Source organism: Rhinoraja longicauda, chromosome 5 (assembly GCF_053455715.1).
Source record: "Rhinoraja longicauda isolate Sanriku21f chromosome 5, sRhiLon1.1, whole genome shotgun sequence".
Classification (NCBI taxonomy): Eukaryota; Metazoa; Chordata; class Chondrichthyes; order Rajiformes; family Arhynchobatidae; genus Rhinoraja; species Rhinoraja longicauda.
Window position 1 is genome coordinate 86,462,328 of NC_135957.1, and position 20,767 is coordinate 86,483,094.

Here is a 20,767-nt window from a genome sequence, read left to right on the forward strand (position 1 = left end):
CCGTCCTGAACCAGCGAATGAGAGTGAGCGGGAGTCTGAGACTGATGCGACTGTCAACCAATGAGAGGGAGAGCGGGAGGCCGGGGATTGATGGGAGGATCCGCCAATGAGGGCGGGCGGGAGGCGGGATGACGGGGAGAAGCGGCCAATGAGGTCGCGGAGGGGGGCGGGGCTGGCCTGGCCCGCTTTCATAGGGCGCTGCGTGAAGCGAGATGCTGCAGTGCAGCTGCGGCGGCTGCGGGAGGGAGGGGCGTTAAGCTGTGCTGCGGGCCGGCGGAGGGGGGGGGGTCGTAGTGACGGCCCGACTGCTCACGCAGGCCCATCCCCTTTCACACTCCCACTCCTTCACACACCCGGCGCCATGGGCTGCGGGCGCAGACACCCGCCGACACGGACAGCAGCGGCAGCGACGGCCAGGCCCATGGCCGCCCTCCATACCTCCGCCTGACCACCGGCCCCGCTCCCTGGCAACCGCCCGGCTCCCTAGCAACCGCCGCCGGGCCGCTGCTCGCGCTACTGCTGCTGCAACTGCAGCCGTCCGCCGGGCAGTGCGTGCAACCCACCCACACACACACACACACACTGCATCTCTCTCTCTCTATATATATATATATATGCATCCCCTTGAAACCAAAGCAGCAGCCGCCGCCAGCATGTTGTCCGTGAGGATTGTCACCGCCGATTACTACATGTGCAGCCCGCTGCCCGGGCTGGACGTTTGCTACTCGGAGTTCAGGCAGGCCGAGGTGAGCAAGGTGCCCGTGGTTCGGATCTTCGGGCCGACACCTGCAGGTAAGGTGGATCTTGTGGCAGCTTTCTCATGTTTGTGTGAAATGCTTTAACACTGACTGTAGTGGTTCTCTCTCCACCCCGCTGGGGGCTGCAAACGGGCTTGCCATTTTGTGAAGTCCTCGCTGTAAAAAAACCCCACACACACAGGCTGCCATGAAGCAGTAGGGGCTGTTGCAGTGTGTGTAATATATGCATTAAACAACTAATGCACATGTTTAACGTATTCATACATTAATACACACGTTTAATGTGTGCATGCAATAGTGCGCCCGTTTAATGTGTGCATGCAATAGTGCACACGTTTAATGGGTGCATGCAATAATGCACATGTTTAATGGGTGCCTGCAATAATGCACATGTTTAGTGTGTGCATGCATTAATACACATGTTTAATGTGCATGTATTAATGCACATTTAATATATGCCTGGACGCTCCTTAATATGTGCACCTTTCATATGTTCATCCCTGTATCTCTTCTGATGTTGATGGAGATTTGATTTGTATATCATATTCAACAGCACAGTAGGGTTAAAATCTTCTGATTTTTTCTTCTTCTCTCCTATCCACCGGGGAAGGAGGGAATTGTGCATATCTTTTATTAATTGTGCAGAAAAAATCTCTTCGTCCCCTATCACCGTGTTGTAATTATCACGCAGAACCATCCCAGTGTTCAGTTGAAACCTTTACCAACCTTGAGGGAGACAGAACTAGCTGTATTCACAGAGTAACAGGATCTCAAGTGGTAATAAAATCTAAGGTCTGTAATGCACCAAAAAGGGACCAATTGAGGTGTAGTTTTTGTTAACAGATTTTCACCATTTTTATGTTTTAATCAGCTTTTATTTGCATACTGCAATAAGTGACTTCAATTGCCATGTTTTCTTGGTAGCTCTGAATATATTTTGCTCATCCAAGCCTGGTAGTTAAAAATTGGACTGGTCTTCAGTTGTGTATATTAGTGGTACGTTTACTGCCGCTGTCAGTTTCCAAATCTCTCAGCGAACTTTTTGTTTGTATATTATCTGTGAAGATTAGTGAAGTGTTATATTCCTTGTTGATCCTCTTGGGTGGTTGGAAGGATGAGAGGGAATCTTATAGAAACATATAAAATTCTTAAAGGATTGGATAGGCTAAATGCAGGAAAAAATGTTCCCGATGTTAGGGGAGTCCAGAACTAGGGGTCACAGTTTAGGAATAAAGGGTAGGCCATTTAGGACTGAGATGAGGAAAAACTTCTTCACCCAGAGAGTTGTGAATCTGTGGAATTCTCTGCCACAGAAGGCAGTGGAGGCCAATTCACTGGATGTTTTCGAGAGTTAGATTTAGCTCTTGGAGCTAAAGGAATCAAAGGATATGGAGAAAAAGCAGGAACGGGGTACTGATTTTAGATGATCACCCATGATCATATTGAGTGGCGGTCAGTGCTTGCTCGAAGGGCCGAATGGCCTACTCCTGCACTATGTTTCTATGTGTAATGAATGAAATATGGAATAACTTTATGAAAACTAAATTAACATCTTGGTGTAGTGTTCCTTTCTTTGTTCGAATTAGGCTATCAAGTCTACTTCACCATTCAATCATGGCTGATCTATCTTTCCCGCTCAACCCCATTCTCCTGCCTTCTCCCCTAACCCTTGACACCCATACTAATCACGAATCTATCCATCTCTGCCTTCAAAATACCCATTGACGGCCTCCACAGCCATCTGTGGCAATGAATTCCACCAATTCACCACCCTCTGACTAAAGATATTCCTCCTTATCTCCTTTCTAATGGTACGTTCTATGTACGAGGTAAAACTGTTTACTACGATCTTTTTCATATTTAGTGTAAGAAAATGTAGTGTAAGACATCAGTCTGAAGAAGGGTCTCGACCCGAAAAGTCACCCATTCCTTCTCTCCTGCGATGCTGCCTGACCTGCTGAGTTACTCCAGTATTTTGTGAAATAAAATTTTCATATTTGGTATCATTGACTTTAATTTTTATAAAACTAGTCATAACGGTTAATATTATGACATAAATATACCAAAACAATAACTGCTAACATTCAGCTGACATTAAGTATTGCATTGCATACTCTTTTTCAAAAGAGTTTAGTTGTGTAATTTTCTGTATCAAATTTCTGGGCAGATATTAGTTTTCAATTCTAGTTTTCCTAATGAATTAAAAGTTAGTTGTATTTTGGGACTCTGCTATTTAACACAAGATAGTCATTGTGAAATATGTGCAGGAAAGAACTGCAGATGCTAGTTTAAATCGAAGTAGACACAAAATGTAGGAGTAACTCTGGAGAGAAGGAATGTGTGACATTTTGGGCTGAGACCCTTTGCGCTTTCAATCTATTTGGAGATTTGCTCATGCGGACAATGTGATGTTGATTTTTTTATTTTTTAAAATTTTAAAATTTTTTTTTTGAAAAGCATATGTACAAATAGAAATGAGAAAAAACACATTTGTTACAAAGTTCTTACATAGCTTCAATTTTTAAATTTTTGAAGAGAGAAAGTAAAAATAAAAATAAAAAACTATAAACTTGGGGAGAGAGAATAAGAGGGTTAATAAAAAAAAAAAATGGATCTAACAATAAAAATTAAAGGGAGTAGATCTGGGAGACAATAACCACAGTTGTACATCCAACCCCTAACTCAAGTTTCAACTTTTAATTTAAATTTTTTTTATTTTAGTCCTGTGCCAAACCCATTTACTTTTCTAAAAATTTAATAAATGGAGACCATATTTTTAAAAATAACTCAGGTTTGTCGATTAAGGCAAACCTTATTTTTTCCAAATGCAGGGTCTCTGTCATTTCCGTAGTCCACATTTTAATTGTGGGGGTTATTGGTTTTTTCCAAAATTTAAGTATTAATTTTTTCGCAGTTATTAGACTGTAATCAAGAAAATGTACCTGACTTACTGTAAAATTTGTAGTATGTTCTGATAATCCTAATATAATTAATTTTGGGTCCATATCTAATTTTTTATTAATAACTTTAGAAACTATTTTAAAAATCTCCAACCAGAAGTTTTGCATTTTTATACAAGTTACGAAAATATGAGTTAAATTAGCTTCTTGAAATTGACATTTATCACAAATATTTGTATTATTATGTATTATTTTAAATTGTATTAAGGAATGTCTAGTATTCAATGAACATTGATGTATATGTTGTAAGCTTTCATCCCATATATCTTGCATTATAAATTGATTCAATTCGTCCTCCCATGCTCGTCTATAAGATTCTGATGACGGAATGTCAGTGTCAAGGAGAGTATTGTAAATAAAGGATATTAATTTATTTGAATTATAATATCGATTCAGGCATACATCAAGTGTTTCTGGACCTCTAAACTTATATTCTTGCATGTGTGATTTTACATAATCTCTAAGTTGTAAATATCTAAAATAATTATTAACATGTAATCCGTACTTCTGCTGTAACTCCTGAAACGAAAGAAAAGTTCCCTTATGATAAAGATCTCCCACCCTTTTGATTCCATAACTTTTCCATTGAGCAAAGCCTCTATCTAAGACAGACGGTTTAAAAGAAGGATTATTCGCAATAGGAAGGAAAACAGATAATTTACTCAATTTTAACGTAAGCTTTAATTGTTTCCAGGTACGGATAACACTATGTATAATGGGATTACCTCCATATGTTTTTTTATTTAAATTTATTGGAGTTAAGAGGATCGCACCAATATCAAATGGTAAACAATCCTCTTTCTCCATCTTTAACCAATCCGGTTAAAAGTTAGTTGTATTTTGGGACTCTGCTATTTAACACAAGATAGTCATTGTGAAATATGTGCAGGAAAGAACTGCAGATGCTAGTTTAAATCGAAGTAGACACAAAATGTAGGAGTAACTCTGGAGAGAAGGAATGTGTGACATTTTGGGCTGAGACCCTTTGCGCTTTCAATCTATTTGGAGATTTGCTCATGCGGACAATGTGATGTTGATTTTAAAATGTAGTTTGGCTAAGAGCATTTTAGATTGCAGTTTCTTCTTGAACTCTGTGCCTGCATTTGAAGTATTTGCTTAATCTCTTAAAACTATTGAACTTGTGAGCTTGCTTGCTGGTCCCTTTAAAAATAAGGGGTAGGCCATTTAGAACTGAGATGAGGAAAAGCTTTTTCAGTCAGAGTTGTGAATCTGGAATTCTCTGCCTCAGAAGGCAGTGGAGGCCAATTCTCTGAATGCATTCAAGAGAGCTGGATAGTGCTCTTAAGGATAGTGGAGTCAGGGGGTATGGGGAGAAGGCAGGAATGGGGTACTGATTGAGAATGATCAGCCATGATCACATTGGATGGCGGTGCTGGCTCGAAGGGCCGAATGGCCTCCTCCTGTGTCTATTGTCACACGTGCCTGTGTTTTGAATTGGCAGCTGGTGTGAAGGTTGCTTATAGCGTCATACAAAATGGAAACAGGCCCTTCAGCCCAACTTGCCCACGCCGACCAAGATGCCTGACTAGTTCGACCAGCCAGTGTTTGGCCCATGACCCTCTAAACCTATCCTATCCATGTACCTGTCTTTAAGTATGGTGATCGTACCTGCCTCAACTACCTACTCCAGCAGCTCGTTCCAAATACTTGCCACCCTTTGTGTTAAAAAACGGTGCTCCTCGGGTTGCTATTAAATCCTTCTCTCACCTTAAATCTATGTCCTATGGTTCTAGATTTCCCTTACTCTGGGCAAAAGACTGCTATCTATTCCCCTCATGATTTTGTACACCACTACAAGATCACCCCTCATCTCCAGCGTTCCACGGAATAAAGTCCTAGCCTGCTCAACCTCTCCCCTCGAGCCCTGACTTCATGTGCCTAGAAGTGTGGCTGAAAACTTCATATTGTTGCCAACATGTTCTCTATTTCTTGGCCAATAAATTTATGCTCACCCATCTCTGATAACTAGCTTTTAAAGCACATTAAGTATGTATTATTTTGCGATTAAAGCAAGTTTTTTTTAATGTGGGTATGTGCTTCAGGGCTTTTAAGCCAGTTGAAAAATCATCTTTTCGCTCCATTGCTTGTTTCAAACAAGGTCATCTTGTCACTGCATGCAACATTCAGCAGCAGTTAACTTGGTTAACTGACTACATTTTGATGTAAACATTGTTTCTTGTGCCCAGATTTGAGTGAATGAATGTTCAGCTCGCTGGTTGCTTCCGTTGAATAAATTAGGTTTAGTTCTGAGATTCAGCATGGAAACTGCCCCTTCAGTTTACTGAGTACATGCCAACCCATTCACGCTGATTCTATGTTATCCCACTTTCTCATCCCCTCCTGACACACGAGGGGCAATTCACAGAGGGGCCATTCTTAGTCACCTGTGTGACCATGTGAGGTCACATGACCAATCATATTTGACCTCTGACATCAAACAAACCTTGTCAGCATAACATATAAAAAATCTCGCTTGATAAAGTTCGACATATATACAGGACATAACAATATACCTGTAATGCTTTCAGAATTAGAAGAGATGTATTTCACAATTTTTCACATTTCTGGCCACACTCGTGACTAATAATGGTCTAGAGGACAATTGACCAACAAACCTGTGTCTTTGGGATGTTGGAGGAAACCGCACCACCCAGAGAAAACCCAGACGGTCACAGGGAGAACGTGTAATCTCTCCACAGACAGAACCCGAGGTACAGATCGAACCTTGGGCTCAGGTGCCATGAGGTTGTTGCTCCACCAGCTGTGCCACCCAAAAACTGTTAGGCTTTACAATTTTAGGTTTATGCATTTTAGTTCGACTTGTTTGAAAGGAGTATGATGACCAGGTAGTTTTCTTGTTTGTATCATTTAATTGTTACCCTTATTTTCATCGATTTTTAATCTTTTGACCAAGTGTTTTTATTTCTTTTTTGATTAGCTTCTCCTAATGTTGAAATGTGAACTTTTTTGTCATTTTAACTGTTGAACATGTGAAACTTAAAGCATTTTGGGCAGTCTCGCAACCATATGGTAATCATACTACCCCAGATCAAGTAATGTAGGAAGTTGCGTAACTAAATTCAAAGACTGTTGCAAAGAAATGGGGAAAAGAGCATGCACGTTATATCAAGGTCAGTTGTGCAAGTCAAACATAATTACAGAACAAAACACAAAGTGCTGTAGGAACTCGTAGGGAGAATGAACAGATGATGTTTTGGGTCAGGATCCTTCTTCGGACTCTTATAATTGCTAAGTAGTGTCCCCAAATATCATTACAGAATTGGGTCACTGTAAAAAAAATTTAAGGAAAAATAAATTCCTAGACAGTTGTAAACAAATTTTGTAAATGGACGTGGAGGCTTTGGAAAGCGTGCCAGTGGTTTACCAGAATTATGCCTGGATTAGAGGGTATTAGCTACAGGCAGAGGTTGGAGAAATCTGTATTGTTTCGAACACCACAGGTTGAGGGGAGATCTGATAGAAATATATATAAAATTGAGAGGCATAGATAGGGGGTGCAGTCATACCCTTTTCTCCAGGGTGGAAATGTCAAAGACTAGAGGTCATAGCTTTCAGGTGTGAGGGGGAAAGTCTAAAGCAGATGTGTGGGGCAGGTATTGTTTTAGGCAGAGGTGGTGGGTGCGTGGATCATGCTTGCAGCGATGGTGGTGGATGGTGGCATTCAAGAGGCTTTTAGATACGCACATGGATGTGCAGAAATATGGATCATGTGCAGGCAGAAACATAGAAAATAGGTGCATGAGGAGGCCATTTGGCCCTTCGAGCCTGCACTGTCATTCATTGTGATCATGGCTGAGAAGAGATTAGTTTATCGTTGTATCGTGTTTGGCACAGATATTGTGAGCTGAAGGACCTGTCCTTGTGCAGTAGTGTTCATTGTAAAACAGTGCTGGAATAATTCATTGGGACAGGTAGCATCTGGAGTGGGAATGGACTGACGACAGAACACTAAGTTGGTAATTTCTGTGTCTCTAAATATGATCACTGTTTGTTTTATTTTATATGAAGGGAAATTCCTGGTCAATTGTTAATAAACTTTATAGATTTAGTTTACTACTTGAACAAACTTCATTGTGAAATTTGAGCTTTGTCCCTTTCCAGCTCATGCCCTCCCTGAGTTTGGGTAATTCAACACACCCCTGCAACCAGTGGGCTACGGAACATTCAAAGGCCTTTGTGGTCTTGTTCAAATATGCACCTTGTTTAGAGATAAGGCATGGAAACAGGCCCTTCGGCCCACCGAGTCCACACCAGCCAGCAATCCCTGCACACTAACACTATCCTACACACACTAGGGACAATTTACAATTATACCAACCCAAATAGCCAACAAACCTGTGCATCTTTGGAGTGTGGGAGGAAACCGGAGTACCTGGAGAAAACCCACATGGTCACAGGGAGCTTGGTACAGACTGCACCCGTAGTCAGAATTGTTAGTGGAAGGAAATCCTTGATCGGACTTTGCTGGCTTGACTCTGCACTAAAAGTTATTCCCTTATCATGTAACTATATGCTGTAAATGGCTCGATTGTAATCATGTATTGTCTTTCTGCTGACTGGTTAGCACGAAACAAAAGCTGGTTAGCAAGCAACAAAACCTTGGTATACGTGACAATAAACTAAGCTGTTGACTGTTGGATAATTTTGACTCTTCCCACTTTCTCCAAGTAAAGGGTGTAGCCATGGGCACTCACTTGGGCCCCAGCTATGCCTGCGTTTTGTTGGTTGTGTCGAACAGTCCTTGTTCCAGACGTACACTGGCCCTAACCCCAACTCTTTCTCCACTCCATCGACAACTGCCTCGGGGCTACCTCCTGTACCCATGCAGAACTCATGGACTTTATTAACTTCACCACTAACTTCTACCCTGCCCTCAAATTCACCTGGATTATCTCTGACCTTTCTATCTCCCCTCTCTTGATCTCTCTGTCTCCATCACAGGGGGCAGACTATTGACTGACATCTACTACAAACCTACTGACTCCAACAGTTATCTGGACTACACTTCCTCCACCATGCCTCTTGCAAAGACGCTCTCCCCTACTCCCAATTCCTCTGTCTCTGCCGCATCAGCTCCCAAGATGAGGCTTTCCATACAAGGACATCTGAGGTGTTCTCTTTCATTAAACGTGGTTTCCTCGCCTGTGTCTACTCTGTGTCCTGTAGTTCTGCTCTCATTCCAGCTCGCCCCAAATGCAACAAAGTCTGGGTGTCCACCTTTCACTTCACCATCCTCCCCATGTAACAAGTGTCTTTATACCTTCTTCCTCCATCCAGGGACCCCAGCAGTCCTTCCAGGTGAGACAGCATTTCACGTGCACCGCCTCCAACCTAATCTACTGCATCTGGTGTTCCCAATGTAAACTTCCGTACATCGGCGAGGCCAAGCATAGACTAGGCGACTGTTTTGCTGAATGCTTGCTTTTGGTCTGCTAAGACCGACTTGATCTCTCAGTTGCTAAAGTCCCCTTTCTATTCCCACACTGACCTTTCTGTCCTGGCCTCCTCCATTATCAGAGTGAGGCCACACGCAAAGTGGAGGAACAGCACCTCGCATTCCAGTTGGGTAGCTTACAACCCAACAATATGAACATTGAATTCTTCAATTTTATGTAACTTTTAGAAATCATTCTCCCTCCCCTCCCACTCCTTTGAGCCCTGGCTGACCTTGCACCAGTTCCTACCCCTCCTTTACCCCCAACACCACTCCACTGAAAGTCCACCAACTAACTTCTCAGTTCACAGCTATGTATCCCTCTTGGGCTCGCACCTATCACTATCCAACAATTTGCCTCTCGCCTGTGGTCATCTGTTGCCAGCCCTGATTTGACCTGTCTTTTTTGCTTCCAGTTTTTTCCCCTGTTCTGCCTACTACGAATTGAAGGCTCCCAACCCCAAAGCACCATCTATCTATCCATTTTATCCAGAGATGCTGCCTGACCTGCTGAGTTACTCCAGCACTTGGTCTATCTTTTGGTATAAACCAACGGTTTGATGGTGCTTTATTTATCACATGTGCAACTGCATAGTGTAATTCTATTTGCATATTTAAACACGTGGGCGCCACCATGTTTTGGTGCCATCTATAAAGGCCAATCCGGCAGCCGGCTCGGTCGACTGGAGCAGTTCCCCATCTTGGTGAGTCCTAACCTTCCTCCCTCCTTCGACTGGATAGGCCCACAAATCGCCATCTTTGTGTCCCGTGGGCGCCTCATGCAGCTGAAGGTGCTGGAGGCATTACCCGTGTTCACCCTCCTACAACATCTGCAGTTCCTTTTATTACATACAGGCAACAGTTACCTGTACTAGTCACCCCAATACCACTGAGCCAAGTGGTCAAATATACAGTCTGATGTCATCTTGCTGCCTCCATGCCACCTCATTTTCTCTTCAACTCATCCCACACCAGTCCTTTTCCATGAGTTTTCACTCCTTAACCACTTGCTCAGTAAATATCGCTGTTCATTCCGAAGGCTGCCTCTTAGTATTCCAGAGCTGCTATCATCCATCCATCGTGGAATGACCAACAGCTTACAGAGATGTATCAATGACCTAATCTCAGCAAACTGCGCCAAGCCAGATGTGCCCTGAGAAATATCTACCATGTCAATTGCAAATGCCATCTCTTTTCCCCATAGTCCTCCTGTAACTGTAATCACTAAAGTATTGCCCTTTTTTGAAAACAACCAGCATTCGACTGCCATCTTTTCTTTCCATAAGAACATAAGACATAGGTGCAAAATTAGACCATTTGGCCCATCAAGTTTGCTTTCCCATTCGATCGTGGCTAATCTATTTTTCCCTCAACCCCATTCTCCTGCCTTCTCCCCATAACCTTTGACGCCCTTACTAATCATCCTTGTCCAATTTCTTCACCAAAAATTGGACAGTCTGACTGTAAACATCATAACTTATGTTCTTGGATCAATTGCTTCCATAAGCTGCACTTATTTGCTGAAATTGCCGCATTAATTGATTAGTAATACCGAGGATTGTACCTGTGAGGGCTGTAACAAAACTAGCCTTTGTTTGATCCAACCTCGATCTTTGTCTCGTTCATTCCCAGTACCTTTCCAGTCTTGAGATAAAGTTGATGAGGTGAAGTCAAAAACTGCTAACTTTCATCTCATTTTGCAGTTGACAAGTGTAAGTAGTTGGAATCATTATTTATTATTTATTGATTTATTATTTTATTGTCATTGCAACGTGCACAAAATTCAGGCGCACTGCCTGAGCTCAAATGTACAAGATTAAAAAATAACAATAAAATAACAGTAAAAAAGTGAGAAAAATAAAAATTCTTCATACATGTGTGCACACAGATTGACACACGCGTGCACATTTATGCCTACGTATGCACCCTTATCAGAATATAAGATATTGCACTCCGAAGGTCATTGTCAGAATATAAGATATTGCACAGAATAGAAACATAGAAAATAGGTGCAGGAGGAGGCCATTTGGCCCTTTGAGCCAGCACCGCCATTCATTGTGATCATGGCTGATCATCCACAATCAGTAACCCGTGCCTGCCTTCTCCCATTATTCCTTGATTCCACTAGCCCCTAGAGCTCTATCTAACTCTCTTAAATTCATCCAGTGAATTGGCCTCCGCTGCCCTCTGTGGCAGAGAATTCCACAAATAGTATTATAAATATTATAAATGAATATATTAAATGAATATATCAGTATTGCACAAAGGTAGGTATTTTGCAGTATAAATATTGTCCATGGGGGGGGGGGGGGGGGCGTTCAGTGTGGTGATGGCCTTGGGGTAGAAACTGTTAGTTAGTCTTGTGGTGTGAGTTTTGATGGATCTGTAGCGCTTTCCTGAGGGCAGAAGGGCAAGCAGGTGATGGGCGGGGTGAGATAGATTGGTCCTTTAGGTTGCGGGATGCCTTCCGCAGGCAACGGGAGCTGTAGATGTCTTCCAGGGCAGGCATTTGTGTGTTGATCGGGGCTGTGTTGATGACTCCTTGCAGAGCCTTCTTGTCAGCCGCAGAACTGTTGCCAGACCACACCAGGATGCCATGTGTCAGGACACTCTCAACGGAGCAGTGGTAGAAGGACACTAGCAGCTGTTGTGGCAGGTTGACTTTCCTGAGTGTTCTTAGGAAGTGAAGCCGCTGTTGTGCCTTCTTAACCAGAGAGTTTATGTTGGTTAACCACGTGATATCTTCTGAGATGTGGGTGCCCAGAAACCTGAAACTGGAGACTCTATCCACTCTTTCTCCGTTTTTATGCAGTGGGGAATTTGGCATTTGTTTCAGTTAGTAACAATTTGTAAAACATTAGGATGTTACCTTCTTAGATGTAAACAAGATAATATGTGCTCCACATTTATTTTACCTTGGCAGTGGGTCAAAGCTTTGCGGCTATTTTTATCTCTGTTTGCAGGCAGCAAAGGAAAGTCTGCCAGGGAAGATTTTTGACTATCTAATACCAGAGATATAGGCCAGGACAATATCTGCTTAAATCAAAGGTAGACACAAAATGCAGGACTAACTCAGTGGGATAGGCAGCATCTCTGAAGAGAAGGAATGGGTGACGTTTCACGTTGAGATTTCTATAAATTGTCCCCAGTGTGCAGGGAGTGGTTGAGGATGAGCCGGAGTTTCTTCCCACAGGCCATCCGGACTTAACTTTTATAATTCCAGGGACTAAATTTTGTCTTCTCTGTATTAACTTATAATTATATGCTGTAACTGTAATTCTTTTTTGTGCACAATTCGCAGGCGTTGCCACTTTCATTTCACTGCACATCGTGTATGTGCATGTGACAAATAAACTTGACCTGACTTGAGAAAGTGGAATTACATAGAACTAGTGTGAACGGGAGATCACTGGTCCGAGTGGTCTCGGGGAGGCTGAAGGGTCTGTATCTCTAAACGATGATGTTCTATAGAGCTCTAGGTTTGTAGGTTAACTTGTCTCTGTAAAATGCCCCAAGTGTGAAGGAGTGGATGAGAAGGTCGGGTAAAGTAGAACTAGTGTGGGTGGGTGATTGGTGGCCGGTGTGGACCCCGGTGAACTGAAATGCCTGTTTTTTACACTATCTTGCAGTCATTCCAACCAATTGGTGCTGCACATTGCACTCAAGTATCCAGAAAGGCTTGTCGATACTGAGAACATCTATTACCTTCAGGAGAATGTGCAGATGCAAAATAACAATACGAGAAGGAATGCAGCACCACTGCAAACCTCAATAGATTAAAGCCCCATGGCGCTAATTTACTGTAGTCTGCTGAAGAATGCTTGGTTTACTTTGCCCCAGATCTCTATCTGTGGAAAAAGTTGGAGCTCAGTCCTAGAGATGGGAGTGTTGGTCCTTGATACTGGGAGGCATTTGTCTAAGTGATCAAGGAGCATTCATAAAATTTGAAGTGAATGGAAATGTAAAAGTGAACATTCTCTCTTTCTGGAAACCATCTTGGTGAATAATGCTAGGCGACCAGTCATCTGCATCGAAAGATACCCCTCCACACTTGTTTGTTGGATCTAGGAGTACAAGTGCATGGTTCCTTGAAGGTTGAGTCGCAGGTAGATAAGGTGGTCAAAAAGGCTTTTGGCACTTTGGCCTTCATCGGTAAGAGTATTGAGTATATGTTGCAGTTGTGTAAGACATTGGTGAGACCGCATTCAGAATATTCTGTTCAGTTCTGGGCACCTTGTTATAGGAAAGATATTGTCAAGCTTGAAAGGGTTCACAAAAGACTTACGAGGATGTTGCCAGGAATAGAGGGTGTGAGCTACAGGGAGAGGTTGAATAGGCTGGGTCTCTATTCCATGGAGCGCAGGAGGATATGGGGAGATCTTAGAGGTATACTAAATCATGAGAGGAACAGATCGGGTAGATGCACAGATTCTTTTACCCAGAGCAGGGGAATCGAGGACCAGAGGACATAGGTTCAAGGCGAATGGGAAAAGATTTAATAGGAATCTGAGGGGTGACTTTTTCCCCACAAGCTGGAACAAGCTGCCAGAGGAGGTAGTTATAGGGCCCAAAAGGTAAAATTCCCTTCAATCCCCTTTAAACCTTCATGTCTTAAACTTATGTCCTCTTGGTTTTGGAAGCATGCAGGTACAGCAGGCAGTGAAGAAAGCCAATGGAATGTTGGCCTTCATAACAAGAGGAGTTGAGTTATAGGAGCAAAGAGGTCCTTCTACAGTTGTACAGGGCCCTAGTGAGACCGCACCCAGAGTACTGTGTGCAGTTTTGGTCTCCAAATTTGAGGAAGGATATTCTTGCTATTGAGGGCGTGCAGCGTAGGTTTACTAGGTTAATTCCCGGAATGGCGGGACTGTCGTATGTTGAAAGACTGGAGCGACTAGGCTTGTATACACTGGAATTTAGAAGGATGAGAGAGGATCTTATTGAAACATATAAGATTATTAAGGGGTTGGACACGTTAGAGGCAGGAAACATGTTCCCAATGTTTGGGGAGTCCAGAGCCAGGGTCCACTAAGAATAAGGGGTAGGTCATTTAGAACAGAGATCAGGAAAAACTTTTTCAGTCAGTTGTAAATCTGTGGAATTCTCTGCCTCAGAAGGCAGTGGAGGCCAGTTCTCTGAATGCTTTCAAGAGAGAGCTAGATAGAGCTCTTAAGGATAGCGGAGCCAGGGGGTATGGGGAGAAGGCAGGAACAGGGTACTGATTGAAAATGATCAGCAATGATCACATTGAATGATGGTGCAGGCTCGAAGGGCCGAATGGCCTACTCCTGCACCTATTGTCTATTGTCAATTGATACCCATACCATGCTGAAAGATTTTGTCTATTGAGATGGAAATCTAATGAGTATAAGGGTAGGCTGTCCTGTGGGCTTGAGTACAAAGAATCTGGACTGCATGAGTACATTAGACTTAGTGAAACAATGCATTATTTAAAGCTTATTTTAAATCAAAATCTAAGATCTATGCACTGCTGGTAAATGAAGCAGGTTTATTGTGGAGTAGGGTGGGTTAAAGGGAGGAAAAAATGAAAAATGCTGCCTATCCCGCTGAGTTAGCATCTGCAGTGTTAAAGTTCGGTTTTTAAAACAGACAATAACACAAACAGTTAAAGGTAAACCAAGCAAAGCTTTAATTATCGTCAGACGGGAGTGGGGGATCAGTGCTAAGGGTGTACGACCATACTCAGCACACCCTGTGCTTCCACTCAAAGATACAGCATTTTCGCCGCATTTGTATACAGAATTTGCAGCCAGGATGTTTAACACAACATTTCCTTCAAATCAATCACAAACTCGAACACAATATACTTGACACCCTTCAGTCATAAAATTTTCCACACAATAAGTTATTAGTCGAAGGTAAGGATCCTTATCATACCACAGAAGGTGCTGTTTTACACACTCCCACAAGTAGTCAACAGTTAACCACATCCTAACCTTAACGAGAGCATTGTCCATCGTCTTTCCCAGATATTCTTCCCAGGCCTAACAGGATATACCGCTCTAGAGGCTTTAGTTGTATCCTGCCTGGTGCAATTTTGCAAACATCAGCTATCAAGACCCAAAGTTCAGGCTCATTCTACCATTTTATTATTTCTGTGGTTTCTAAGAATTGTAAGTTTCAGCTAACAGACACATCCTTATGAGCAATTAGCATTCCTTCACTTACAACAATATAAAAGCTCCACAAGCATACAAACAGGTTTGCAGACAATGGCCAAGCATCCCATCATTCAGCAGTTTATGTCTCCAAGTTCAGTTATGTCTTTATTTTGATGGGTTTGACAATGTCATGCTTTCCATTATTAAATTATGCATTCTCTAGGTTCCATGGTAACCAAAAGTGTGCCTAGTCTCTAAATGTAGAAACAAGGAACTGCAGATGCTAGTTTACAAGGCAGTGTTGGAGTAACTGGGTGATACAGTGGTAGAGTTGCTGTCTTGCAGCGGTAGAGACCTGGGTTCGATCCTGACTACGGGTGCTTGTCTGTACAGAGTTAGTACGTGCTCCCTGTGACCTGCGTGGGTTTTTTCCAGTTTCCTCCCACACTCCAAAAACATAAAGATTTGTAGGTTTGTTGGCTTGGTATAATAATAAATTGTCCCTAGTGTGTGTAGGATGGCATTAGTATGCGGGGATCGCTGGTTAGCGTGGAATTGGTGGGCCAAAGAGCCTGTTTCCGCACTGTATCTCTAAACTGAACAATGAGTCAAGCAGCATCTCTGAAAACACCGATGGGTGATGTTTTGGTCAGGACCTTTTGTAAGGGGGTTACTAATTGTAAGGGGGGGGGGGGAGGGGAAGGTGAGACAGAGCCTGGTAACTAATGGGTGGATACAGGTGAGTGGGGTTTTGATAAACAGATGGTTGACCAAAGGCCAGAGATGAAGACAGAAGGTGTGAGGCAAAGGGCTCGGCATGGTTCAAAATGTATTCACCATGATGCCTCTCCATTTCAATCTGTGCCTCCCAAAGTAAGAACCAAGCACACCATTATCTTTTGATAACTTGCAACAAAGGCCAATGTTACCTTTTTTGAGATGTGTATCCTATTGGATTATTTTCAAAACAATATGACCTAACTGCTCTTGTCCAAAAGTGAATGTAATGCATAAATTACTATAAAATAACAGCGAGTTATTTAGAGTAGCACACTGAGCTCATTTAATTTGGCCTGGGTTGGGATGTTGGTACGATGGTGCTTCAGTTTTTGATTTGGTTACAATGGAATCTTTGAGGGCCAGGGCCAGAAGACCAATAAGACGGCATTGGAGCCACACAAAGGCATGGGCTCTGAGTGTTTGGATATCCATGTTAGTAAACTGACTAAATTAAATGGGGAATCTACCAGATCAGTCTACCGGCTACGTCTAGGTAGCTATTCCTAATGTTGCAGTTCAAATCAAAGAAGGGAAAGATGCAAAGTGCTGGAGTAACTCATCGGGTCAGGCAGTGTCTCTGGACTTGGATAGGTAGCAGCAGCCTCCTTCACCTGCTTTTCCATCAACAATTTTTTTTTGCCTGTTAAATACAAAGTGCTGGAGGAGCCAAAGGTCAGGAAATGTGTGGAGGGAGTGAACGGTCGGCATTTTGGGTTGGGACCCTTCATGCTGCAGACACCAGATCAGCCTGAAGAAGGGTCCCCGTCTGAAATGTCTGTCCATTCCCTCCACAGATGCTCCCTGATCCACTGAGTTTCTCCAGCACACTGTTTTGCTCAAGATTCCAGCATCTGCTGTTCGAGGTATCTGTTTGATTTTGGTGATTTTACATAGGTGGGCTCCTCGAGTGTCCTTGTAACTTTGTAATTTGGAAAACATTCTGATCTACGTTATTAGGGTCTTCAGTGGAAACCTTGCAGTTTTTTGCCTATGATAACATCTACCCGCACTCACTCTTTTTCAACATTCTCAGATGCTCCCCCCACCTCCACTATAAACGCTTGCAACAGGTTGTGAAATTTTATTTCAGCTGTCTGATTAACACCTCAAAAGTAAACATGAAGCACAATGTATTTTCTGGCTGCACCATCACCAGCAATTAAATCCGCCTGTAGAAACAAAGAACTGCAGAAGCTGGTTAATACACAAAAGGACACAGTGCCGGAGTAACTCGGCAGGTCAGGCAGAAGCAGAATATGATGTTTCAGGTCTGAAGAAGGGTCTCTAACCGAAATGTCACCTATTCATGTTCACCAGAGATGCTGCCTGACCCGCTGAGTTACTCCAGCACTCTGTGAAACGTCGCCTATCCATGTTCTCCAGAGATGCTGCCTGACCTGCTGAGTTACTCCAGCACTTTGTGCCCTTTTTGAGCAGTTAAATCCTTGCCACCTTTTTTAAGTAAGCAACCCCTTCCCCCAGAGAAATAAAGTGGGAAAAAATGCCAGAATGAGAGAATGTGAAAATATAATTTAAATAGGTGTCCAAAAATGGCACTGGAAAATTTAGGGAAATTATTATTAGTCTAAACCAGCGTTTCTCAACCTTTTTACCCTTGCAGAACCCTTGAAATAATTTTCATGTCTAAGGGAACCCCTCCATAAAAATTATTATATCGCTTTATTAATCTTTCTTTCTCTTTCATAAACAAAGTTCATAAGGCAAACATAATATATTTTTCTGATAACTGGTATGCTGTATGTGTATGTTAAAATTACAAATATGAAATTAAACACAATGACTCAAATGCATTAGCCTATTTATCACTATTTCTTTCGGAACCCCTAGTGATCTCTCGCAGAACCCTGGGGTTCCGGGGAACCCTGGTTGAGAAACGCTGGTCTAACAAGACAAAATTCTCTTATAGGTCTATTTGTCTACTTTAATTCAAGAGTCAAGAATGTTTTATTGTCATAACAACTGAAACTGCACACAATGTAAGTAAAAATTTCATTGTTTAGAGTGCTGCTGTGGCATAGCTCCTGCTGTAAGTGGAATTGATCCTGCCCGTTTGGAGAGCAGGTCAGAGGCAAGGAATCCTGGTGTGCATAACTCTCCTCTTTATTCCCCAAACCCTGTCCATCGTTTGCAAGCCTCGGGTCAGGAGTGTGGTGGAGTACTCTCCATCTGCTGGGATAAGACCATAGAACAGGTGCTCCTCAACCTGCGCTGGAGTTATGTTCCGAGAAACCCATCGGAAACTGAAACTATCGTAAATTGAAATACATTGAAAAGACATGATTATGTGGCCGGGAGCGAGCTGCTTCTCACTACGGGTTGCTGCCGTTTGTACCATCGCAAAGTCTAAATATCGTAAGGTGGGAAGCACCTGTATATAGAAAGGTACAGCACAGGAACTGGCCCTTTGGCCCACAATGTCTGAGCTGAACATGATGCCCAGGTAATCTCCTCTGCTTATCCCACCACTCCATGCATGTTCACGTGCCTACCTAAAGGCCTCTTAAACCCTTCTATCATATCTTCCACCATCGACCCTGACAATGCTTTCCAGGGACCCATCACTATGTACAAAAAAAAATCCCACACCTTTTAATCTTCCCCCTCTGACCTTAAAGCTATGCCATCTAGTCTTTGACAAATCCCTGCGGCTATCTAACCCATCTATGGCTCTCATAGTTTTATATACTTCTATTGCCTCTCTCCTCAACCTCTGGCACTCCAAAATACATATTCCAAGTCTATTCAACCTCTCCTTATAGGTAATATCTTCCAATCCTGGCAGCATTTTGGTACAACTCTCAAGCCTCCACATCCTTCCTGCAATGGGACTACTGGAATGACAAGCATAACTCAAATGTGGGCTAATTAAAGTCTTACAAAACTGCAACGTGACTTCCTGACTCTTGTACTCAATGCCCTGACCAATTAAGGCAAACATATCTTACGCTGCTTTTACCCATCTATGTACTTGTGTTGCCACTGTCGATGAGTTATGGTTGGACCCCAAGATTTCTCAATGCTGTTGAGGGTCTTGCCATGAACTGTATCCTAACCCCCCACCTTGCATTTGACTCCCTAACACCTCACACTTGCTCAGATTAATCTCCATCTGCCTTTTCTGTAACTACCGTATCCTTTGACAACCGCCTTCACTGTCTCCAACATCACCAATTTTAGTGTCGTCTGCAAACTTACTAACCAACCCATCTACATTTAAGTCATTAATATACATCACAAACACGAGGCCCCAGCACAGACCCCTGTGAAATTCACTGATCGGAAACCTCCAGTCAGAATAATACCCTTCCGCCACTACCCTCTGTCTCCAGTGGATAGACCAATTCTGAATCCAAACTACAAAGTCCTGTGGATGCCGTACATCTTAAGCTTCCACAACAGGCAAAAACTCCATCATACATTAGGGGTGGGCATAGTGATGCACCGCATCCATTTATTCACTCCAACAGTAATAAATAGTAGCTGTATTTTGTACCATCTTTCGAATGCATTGCATACAAAACCAAGGTTCCTTAGATAGTGCCTTCCAAACCTATGATTTTACCAGCTGGGACATCAAAGTATAGGAACCACCACAGCCTGGGAGTTGACTTCAGTTTATTGTCATGTGTATTGAGTTATGGTGAAAAGTTTTTTGCTTGCTAACCAGTCAGCGAAAAGACTATATAATCAAGCACTCCATATTGAACAGTTACCATATAACCATATAACAACTACAGCACGGAAACAGGCCCGTTCGGCCCTACCAGTCCATGCCGACCACTCTCTCTGACCTAGTCTCATCTACCTGCTCTCAGACCATAACCCTCCAATCCCCTCTTATCCATATACCTATCCAATTTACTCTTAAATAATAAAATCGAGCCTGCCTCCACCACTTCCACCGGAAGCCCATTCCATACAGCCACCACCCTCTGAGTAAAGAAGTTACCCCTCATGTTACCCCTAAACTTTTGTCCCTCAATTCTGAAGCTATGTCCCCTTGTTGGAATCTTCCCCACTCTCAAAGGGAAAAGCCTACCCACGTCAACTCTGTCCGTCCCTCTTAAAATTTTAAAAACCGCTATCAAGTCCCCCCTCAACCTTCTACGCTCCAAAGAATAAAGACCCAACCTGTTCAACCTCTCTCTGTAGCTTAAGTGCTGAAACCCAGGCAACATTCTAGTAAATCTCCTCTGTACCCTCTCCATTTTGTCGACATCCTTCCTATAATTTGGCGACCAGAACTGCACACCATACTCCAGATTCGGCCTCACCAATGCCTTGTACAAATTTAACATTACATCCCAACTTCTATATTCGATGCTCTGATTTATAAAGGCAAGCATACCAAACGCCTTCTTCACCACCCTATCCACATGAGATTCCACCTTCAGGGAACAATGCACAGTTATTCCCAGATCCCTCTGTTCCACTGCATTCCTCAATTCCCTACCATTTACCCTGTACGTCCTATTTTGATTTGTCCTACCAAAATGCAGCACCTCACACTTATCAGCATTAAACTCCATCTGCCATCTTTCAGCCCACCCTTCCAAAAGGCCCAAATCTCTCTGTAGACTTTGAAACTCTACTTCATTATTAACCACACCACCTATCTTAGTATCATCTGCATATTTACCGATCCAATTT

The 20,767-nt window shown here is 42.8% G+C and overlaps 1 protein-coding gene across 1 annotated transcript in view; it reads left to right on the plus strand.

Annotated features, from left to right (window-relative positions):
- Positions 1–271: 271 nt before the first annotated feature.
- rev3l (REV3 like, DNA directed polymerase zeta catalytic subunit) overlaps positions 272–20,767 on the plus strand; it is a 197,982-nt gene continuing 177,486 nt past the window's right edge. The window contains exon 1 of the mRNA XM_078399911.1: positions 272–792. Within this exon, the coding sequence (XP_078256037.1) occupies positions 615–792 (178 nt within the window). The 5' untranslated portion in view covers positions 272–614. The remainder of the gene's footprint in view (positions 793–20,767) is intronic.